At 58.0% G+C, this 8,240-nt stretch overlaps 1 protein-coding gene across 2 annotated transcripts; it reads left to right on the top strand.

The window, feature by feature from the left end:
• The first annotated feature begins 3,054 nt into the window (after window positions 1–3,054).
• Window positions 3,055–7,466, top strand: BHLHE40 (basic helix-loop-helix family member e40). Of its 2 annotated transcripts, XM_015875422.3 has the most exons (5): window positions 3,055–3,369; window positions 3,466–3,535; window positions 3,876–3,983; window positions 4,313–4,436; window positions 5,221–7,466. In XM_015875422.3, exons 1-5 carry the CDS (start codon window positions 3,290–3,292, stop codon window positions 6,042–6,044), a joined length of 1,206 nt encoding a protein of 401 aa, XP_015730908.2. In that variant the 5' UTR covers window positions 3,055–3,289; the 3' UTR covers window positions 6,045–7,466. The 2 variants fall into 2 exon arrangements, with proteins under 2 accessions (XP_015730908.2, XP_085372224.1); XM_085516098.1 differs by lacking the exon at window positions 3,876–3,983 and having other exon boundaries at window positions 3,059–3,369.
• Window positions 7,467–8,240: the final 774 nt, after the last annotated feature.

Here is an 8,240-nt window from a genome sequence, read left to right as displayed (position 1 = left end):
TCGGGGTCTATGGAGCACAGCCCTCCCCTGGCTGGGTCTCTGTGAGCAGGGTGGGGGCTGAGGGTCCGAGCACCACATTTGGGCAGCAGCTGTGGATGCACTCAGCCCCTCTGGGCAGGACTTTATTTTCATTATATGGTCATAGAGTTTACAACACTGGGAGGGATGACTGTGATTTTCTTGTGTGGCCATTAGGGTGAGAGGCAGCTACAGGTCACATCTGATGGGGCCATGAGCCATGAGCACAGCCAGCTGCTTGCTGCCATTCGGTTCCAATCGGCCCCACATGCATGGGGCATCTCTGAGGGCCAGGAAGGGAGCAGTGCTCCCCTGCCCTGTGCCAGCAGGGTCCCACCCAGCTCCCAAGCACCTGAGATGAAAGTGCCCTGGGTGCCCGCGTGGGCGGGGCAGGACTATTTAAAAACCTCATTAGAGAAAGTATTTGGGGAAGACAGCAACACCCTCAGTTGTGGTTTGCTCCAGTGCTTCTCGGGCAGATGGCTGCGATACGGAGGGCAGGGCGCTGCAGGACGCGATGTGCTGCGCTCCCCCCCTCCTGTGCTGCCCAGCCCCGAGGGCTGTCAGTGAGGCTGCAATGGGGAGGGCTGGGGGGTGCGAAGCCATGTATGACCTTCACTGGGCACAAGTCTGCCATGAATGTTTCCTATGGTGCTGAATTCCTGCCCTTGCTTCTTTCACGTGGATGTCTGGCATGCATCCGGCTCATGATGTACAGGGATCCCCGTGTGCAGGGGACGATGGCACCATGTTTCTGCCCTTCCTTACCTCCTGCATTTTCTTTGTGTCCTCTTTTTTCCAAGGGGCCAAACATCACCACTGAGCTCAGTTCTGCACCCACAGCCCTCTGTCCTCAGCAGGGGGTGGAGGGTCCCTCTGACCTAGCTGTGCCCCGAGTCGAACCATGTGTAATGAGCTCCTGCTCCTTTCTCATGCCTGCTTGGTTTGGGGTTTTATTGGTATGAGAAGGAATTGTTTATATCCAGGTAGGAAAGAAACACACTGTGTCACTGCAGCCACTGCTCCCTGTGCCCTGCAGGGAGAGCAGACCTCCCTGCTATTGATTCTCACCCGGGCACTCAGATACCAGGGAAAAATAAACAGCTCTGCAGTTGGGTGGTGCGGTGCTTTCTGAGCCAGAGATCTGAAGGCACCTCACTCTGCTTTGCATACCTGCAGAGCGCCGTGCTCCTCGCTCTGCAGATCTGAGAGCTGAAGCACAGACATCTGACGGCCCGGGGCTGACTCACTGCTTGATGTTGGGCAGAGCTGTGTGGGGATCTGATACCTTTGTGCAAAGCCCTCACGGGTACACAGGAGCAGCACTCGGCAGCCCCCAGTGCATGGCCATGGGACTGGGGGCAGCCCTTCACACCAGGGCTGGGGGCACTCGAGGTCCCGCTGGCAGCACAGAGCCGGGGGTGTTTTCCCACGCGATGGTGCAAGCAGGGACCTGGTTAGCAGCGAGCACACGGGCAGGGCGGCTGTCACGGCACAGTGGGGAGATTTCATTAAACAGAGCCTTAAAGTGGGATAAGGTCTCTTATTACAAATTGTTATGTCCACAAATTTTGCCACTTCCAAATAGTTCCTGCCCACGTGTTCCTCCCACTGCTGTGCTGGGTGCTGGCAAACATCCCCATGCTCGGTCAGAAGAGAGCTCATGGCTGATGGGCTGCAGGCTCTCACCATGCAGTGCCAGCACCCTGCTCATAGCAGACCCTCAGTGCCATTGGCTCTCACTGCTTTTCCCATTGGGTACCCTGACACCATCACAGATTAATGCAATGGTTGGGTTGGATGGAACCATACAGGTCACCCAGCCCCCACCCCTGCCACAGGCTGGCTGCCCCCCAGCTCAGGCTGCCCAGGGCCCACCCATGGTCTTGGGCACCTCCAGGGATGGGGCACCACAGCTCTGGGCAGTGTGTTTTCAAGGCTCAGACCGAGCTTTGGTCACCACCTGCAGGCTGCTGGGAGGGTGGGGGTGTGTTCAGTAGGAGGGCTCTGGGGATGCCCATCGGGTGCCCGCTGGGTGCCGAGCCGAAGCGCTGCTGCCCTGCATAACCTTCGCCTGCGGCCGTCCTTTAACCTCCGGTGCTGGTAACCCAAAACGAGATTGCTGGAAATGAGAGAGCAGAGGAGTCAGCTATCTGATTCCAGGCCACAGGCACATGCCTGGCCTTCGTGGATATATTAAGTAAGGGACATTTTAAAACAAAACCACCCGCAGTAACCTTATCGTGAGGCTGAAGCCGCAGCCCAGCTGCTAACTCCGAGCTGCCCACACGGGCTCTATCCGATGCTGCTGTTGGGATTTCACAGTGTTTTGCCCCAAATCACCATCTCCGAGCCCTCAGTACAACTTGAGCCCGAACTGCGAGCCCTTGGCTTCTGGGGGGTCTGTAGATAAGTGCAGATCACTGCTGGGCACTGTCTGCTCCTCTCCTGGGACAGCACCTCAGACCCGTGACTGCAGGAAATTTGGCCTCTTTGCTGCATTCTGTACACCCTGTATGTATGCATTTCTGCGCAGAAATAATTCAGCAAACAAAATCTCGGAGACAAATTGCTGATTGCATCAGCCCCAGCTTATGAAAGCTGATCATAGGGAGGACAATGTAACCCAACTCTCCGCCATCCCACTTGCCGCCCAGGAATGCCATCGCTCCACTCGGATCCTCTTTTTAGGGGGACTCCTAAATCCTTGGCAACATCCCTTAAGGTCATGAGTAAACCCCGAGCCTCGGGACGGCTCGGAGAGAAGGGAGCAGCCAAAGGGCTCCGGCAGCGGGGATTACCGACGCGCCGCGGGAGTGTTGAAGAACGGGAGTCGGGTGCCGAGCTCCTGCCCCGCTCCGCTGCGGGACGGCGGGGCAGAGCCCGAGGGGCGGCCGGGAAGCAACCGGGGTCGGGGCCACCCGGGGCCACGGACCGGCCGCCCCGCCTCCACCCCCCCCCGGCACGTTGCACGGCGGAGCGGGCGGGGGGAGGAAGGCCGCCGCTCGCCGACACGTGAGCCTCATGTGACGGCGATGGAGGGAGGGAGGGAGCGGGGGGGGGAGCCCGGCCAGACGTGCCGGGAGTCACAGGGTAACGCACGTCGCCGCCGTCCACCCACTCGGCCGCATTTAACCCGGCCCTCCGCCTCCCTCCGCTCCTCAGCCGGCGAGGCGGGGACGCGGCATGAGCTGCCCGCGCTGAGCTCCGCACCGCACCGCACCGCTCCGCTCCTCCCGGCTCCCGCGGCACCGCTCCGCTCCGCGCCCCCATGGAGCGCATCCCCAGCGCGCAGCCCCCGCCCGTGTGCCTGGGCAAACTGCCCGCCCTGGAGAGCGCCGATGTGCCGGGGTAAGGCTGCGGGGGGGACAGGACGACACGAGAGCGTCCCCCCGCCGCGGCCCCGGGGACAGGGGTAACCTCGCTGCTTTCGTTTCGCCCGTGCAGGCTGGACTTCGCGCACATGTACCAAGTGTACAAGCCCAGGAGGGGGTTAAAGAGGAGCGAGGACAGCAAGGTAACGGGGTGGGCGGTGCGGGGCGGGGGTCAGCGATCGTTGGGATGGGGGGGGAGTGAGAAAGAGAGCTGAGCTTCTGTGGGGTGATGCGGGAAGGGGGGAAGGGGCCTCCACTGGGTAATTCTGGGGGAAATAAAAAAGAAATGCTGCGGGGTGGGGGGCGGAGGGGGTGCGTGAGTATTTGGGTGGGGAGGGGGGGGGAAAGCAAAAGGAAAAGGAAAAAAGAACAGAGGGTGGAATGCGTGGTGGGTTTAGCGATTATTTGGGAAGGGGGAAAAAAAGGAAAGAAGGCAAAAAGACGGAGGGTGGGTGCGGAGCGCTGACCCGCCGCTCCTTACAGGATACCTACAAGCTGCCCCACAGGCTGATAGAGAAGAAGCGGCGCGATAGGATCAACGAGTGCATCGCCCAGCTCAAGGACCTGCTGCCCGAGCACCTCAAGCTGACGGTACGGGCACAACGGGGCTCCGGGCCCGGCCCTGCGTTGAGCGCGCGATGCCGGCGGGGGCAGCAGCGCCGAGGCACGGAGCTGTGCTCGGGGTTGGGCGTCCCCAAATACCCCCGGGATGTGGGGCCGGGGGCTGCCCCGCGGCTGCTCTCTGTGTGTTCCGTCCAAATTCCGGATATTTCTGTTCACAGGAAGCACGACTTGTGCCTTCCCCAATTAGCAGCGCTGCCCCCGAGTCCCTGCCCCAAATCGCCCCCATCTTTGCCGTGGGAATGTCTTTCCCCCCCACACCCCCGCAGCGTCCAACGCGTTGTGTGCTCTGCCCGCAGACCCTCGGTCACCTGGAGAAGGCGGTGGTGCTGGAGCTGACCCTGAAGCACGTGAAGGCGCTGACCGCGCTCATCGAGCAGCAGCAGCAGAAGATCCTGGCGCTGCAGAGCGGGCTGCAGGCAGGTGCGTGAGTGCAGCGTGCGGGGACACTGCGCGGGGAAGGGATGCCTGAGCCTCTGCCCTTTGATTGCCATCAGTTTCTCTCGCTTTGCTTGTGCAGAGCAAGTGCAGCTCTCCATGGGGTCGGTGCCAGGCGTGCTGTGCGGTTGCTTTCATTTTAAAGTGGATTTGAAGTAGTTTTATTTAAAGCGCAGCTTTGCTGTGATGCCCTCTCCAAAGCCGTTCAGCTCTCTCCATTCATGAGCTTTGGATCCTGGTTCTGCGCTTTCCTTTTCCCCCAGAGCACACAAACACCCGCTGTCCGTGTGCAGATCTGTGTTCCCTCATTCTGCAGGTGGACGGGGCTCAGCACAGTGGCTGCTCGCTCCCTCTGCTTCCTCCTGCTGCTTGCACACGTGGCATTCACATGGCTCTGATAAAGTCAAACTGAGCTTGGCCAACGAGGTCCCACTGCCCTGCAGGGACAGCACCAGGGGAGACCCATTGGCAGTGGGGGCACAGCGTGGCATTGAGGGGTCCTGCTGGGTGTGGGATGCACTGTCTGCTTGTTCCCCAGTGGAAGTGCCAAATGCAGAATTGAAAGATGAAGGGCACGGGTAGAAGTGAATGGAGGGATGTGAAAGTAGCAGGTTGGATTCTGGCGCATAAGTTGTGGGAACGCAGGTTGGCCACTGAGTTTGCTGTGCTGGCTGTGTTGTACCGGACGCGTGCTGTCAGCCTGGAGGTGGTGATGGAAGTATTTGGCGTGCTGTTAATTTTTAATTTCTCCCTGTTAATGTTTCCTCAGGTGACCTGTCCGCGAGGAACCTCGACTCCAGCCAGGAGATGTTCCGCTCTGGCTTCCAGCTGTGCGCCAAGGAGCTGCTGCAGTACGTGGCCAAGCATGACAACAAGGAGCTGAAGGCAGCGCAGCTGGTGGGGCACCTGCACCGCGTGGCGGCCGAGCTGCTGCCGGGCAGCCCCAAGGACCTGAAGGAGAAGACGGTGCCGGGGGGCAAAGCGGGCGAGGGGCGCGGGCAGAACTGTGTGCCCGTCATCCAAAGGACATTTGCTGCCTCCAGCGGGGAGCAGAGCGGCAGCGACACAGACACGGACAGCGGCTATGGGGGGGAGCTGGAGAAAAACGACTCCAAACCGGAGCAGCCCTATTTTCCAAAGGATACCGAACTGAAATACGCCGTCCAGGAGAGGATCAGCTCCATCAAGCAAGAGAGCGAGGACCCTCCGGCCAAGAGGAGCAGGCTGGAGGTGCCTGATGACGACAGCCCCTTTGGCAACGAGGTGATGGGCACTGCGGGCGGCTTCCTGCCCCCCCACGCCCACCAGCCCCCCTTGTGCCTGCCCTTCTACCTGATCCCACCATCCGCCACTGCCTACCTGCCCATGCTGGAGAAGTGCTGGTACCCGGCCTCCGTCCCTGTGCTGTACCCCGGGCTGCCCACGCCCACTGCTGCGCTCACCGGCTTTGTGGGCCCTGACAAGCTGTCCCCCCCACTGCTGCTGCCCCAGAGACTGCCCTCCCCGGGGCCCACCCGCTCCCCCATCGACTCCTCGGCCCTGCTGCAGGCACTGAAGCAGATCCCCCCGTTGAACTTGGAAACCAAAGACTAAATGCGACGTGGGTTTTGGTTTGTTGTCTTTTTTTCTTTTCCAGTTTGAGACCGTTTCACTTGTATGCATTGGCTGGAGGGAGGTGTGGGCCACGGCTCGTGGCGTGCAGGGAGCCACATCCCTGTCCTCTGTGCCAGGGAACGTGCAGGAGGATGAAGGAGGCACCTGGCTTGGCCGTGCAGAGCTGCTTCCAAAAGGACAAAGCAAAGAGCTCGATGCTTTCCACCCCCCTCTCTTCACCCACAGAACGGGTTGGCTCAGTCAGCTGCCGTGTGTCAAAGCTGTGAAAAAATACCCCGAGAGGCAGATGTGGGTCTGTAGGGTCTAGATTGTCCCCAGTGGAAGGTATGGATGGCCCTGCTGCAGGGTACGGATGCCCTCTGTGGTACGTTAGGGGCTCTGAGCTGTAGGGTCTGGGTGATCCTGGTGGTACTTTGGGGGTTCTGAGCTGTAAGGTATGGAGGTCCCCAGTGGAGGGTCTGGATGTTCCCAGTGGAGGGTCTGGGTGTCCCCGTGGTGCCTTGGGCCATAGGGTCTGGCTGTCCCTGATGGTACTTTGGGGGCTTAGCGCTCCCAGCCTGGCTGTGCATAGTCAGTGGTTCATGCAGACTAGGATTTCTCTCCACACCTTTGCTGATCTGTATTTTGATAAATAAAAGGTAGATGCTGCTTGGAGGCTTTACGTGGAATACACCTAATGAGTAACAAACCTGCACCCTGTCCTGTAATGAGCTGCTGGTGGGGGCTGAGCCCAGTCCTGCCACATGAGCATGGCCCAGTTGTACTAAACCCAGGTGAGGGTTTCAGCGCACCCCATAGATCCCAGCACTGCAGGGCCCTTTGCTGCAGGTAAAGCCATGACACAGTGCCCAGTTTGGCTTCTCTTTTTTTTTCCCTTTTTTAAACAACCTTTTTTTTCCCTGTTTTGTGTTTTTCTCACTGGTTTTGAGGACCGGTGTCCAGCACAACTCCTATAGAGATTCCCATTTCACCTTCCTGTTGCCCCAGCTGTTGAGATGCACTATGCCTGATTGCAGATCGTGTTCTGAACGTTTATTTCATTGGGTTGGTTTTATTTTATTTTTTTTTTTGGTATACAGTTGTTGCCTTTATTTGTAAAATCCTGTTATATATATATATATAATATAAATATATTAAAAGGTAAAGCGTTTCAAATGTCTATTATTTGTATAGCTACTTGAGCATCAAAGAAGCGTGAAATATGAATGTATCTTTGTTCCTGGGTTGTCCTTTGTTGTTTCTTTTTTGAAGAGAAGAGCTTTGTTTTATTCTCTAGGGAGAGGTACAGTGTTTATACTTTGGAGCCTTCTTCAAGGTGGGATATTGTACATATTTTTATCTTGAGTAAATGTTAAGTAGTTGTTTAAAAATACTTAATAAAATAATTCTTTTCCTGTGGAAGATGGGGGTCGACTTCTGTGCTTTCCAACAGCTGAGCTGGGTTCCTCTGCAGGGCTTGGGCTGGGGGCAGGAGCAGGAACCAGCATGGGGATGGGGCTGTTTCCCATGTGCTGGGATGCTCCTCACTGATTTGGGGATGCTCATTGACTGCTTGATTCCTGAGGATGCTCATTGATTGATTTCAGGGATATTCACTGATCTCTTTCCTATCTGCACCCCTGGGCATTGCTCCTCTCACCACTTCCAGCTCCAGGTGAACCTGCTCAAGCTGAGGTTTCTCCCCATTCCGTGGATCCAGCTGCTGCTGAGAACCAGCAGGCTCTGCTCACCACACCCACTCAGCTCCAGGGCTGGGATGCTGCTTCCCAAGGACCCAGGTATGGGGGAGCTCCTCCTGCCCTCATGGTGGGATGGGGTCAATCCTGGTGCTCCGCTGCTCTGTGCTGTTCAGGTGCTGCATCTCTAATCATTCACCCTGTGCACATGGGTGGTATGTGAGAGCCCTGCTGGGTGCTGGAGGTTTTTATGGTTTGGAGGAGTCACAAAATCTGATGACAGCAAAGCAATGTGCGGGATGGGGTTGCTGCAGCCCTGGGACCCCACTGTGGCATGCACACACGTGCCCGTGCTGCATGGCAGCGAGCAGCGCAGGGCTGCCCATGTGCACAGACTTGTGCGCTCTGTGTATCCTGGTGCTGGTGTTTGGTTTAATGAGCACTAAACATTGATCTCACTGAAGGCAACCCCGCGTAACCCCCTTTGGGGACAGCACGC

This window comes from Coturnix japonica, chromosome 15 (genome assembly GCF_054131305.1).
Source record: "Coturnix japonica strain WE chromosome 15, WE-NBRP24, whole genome shotgun sequence".
Classification (NCBI taxonomy): domain Eukaryota; kingdom Metazoa; phylum Chordata; class Aves; order Galliformes; family Phasianidae; genus Coturnix; species Coturnix japonica.
This window is presented reverse-complemented; position numbering and strand designations above follow the sequence as displayed.

Excerpts from the sequence above, each read along its gene's own strand:
- BHLHE40 (XM_015875422.3), top strand. The coding sequence starts at position 3,290 with ATGGAGCGCATCCCCAGCGCGCAGCCCCCGCCCGTGTGCCTGGGCAAA. Across the intron at positions 3,536-3,875 it reads AGAGGAGCGAGGACAGCAAG|GATACCTACAAGCTGCCCCA; the intron begins GTAACGGGGTGG and ends CGCTCCTTACAG. Across the intron at positions 4,437-5,220 it reads GCAGAGCGGGCTGCAGGCAG|GTGACCTGTCCGCGAGGAAC; the intron begins GTGCGTGAGTGC and ends ATGTTTCCTCAG.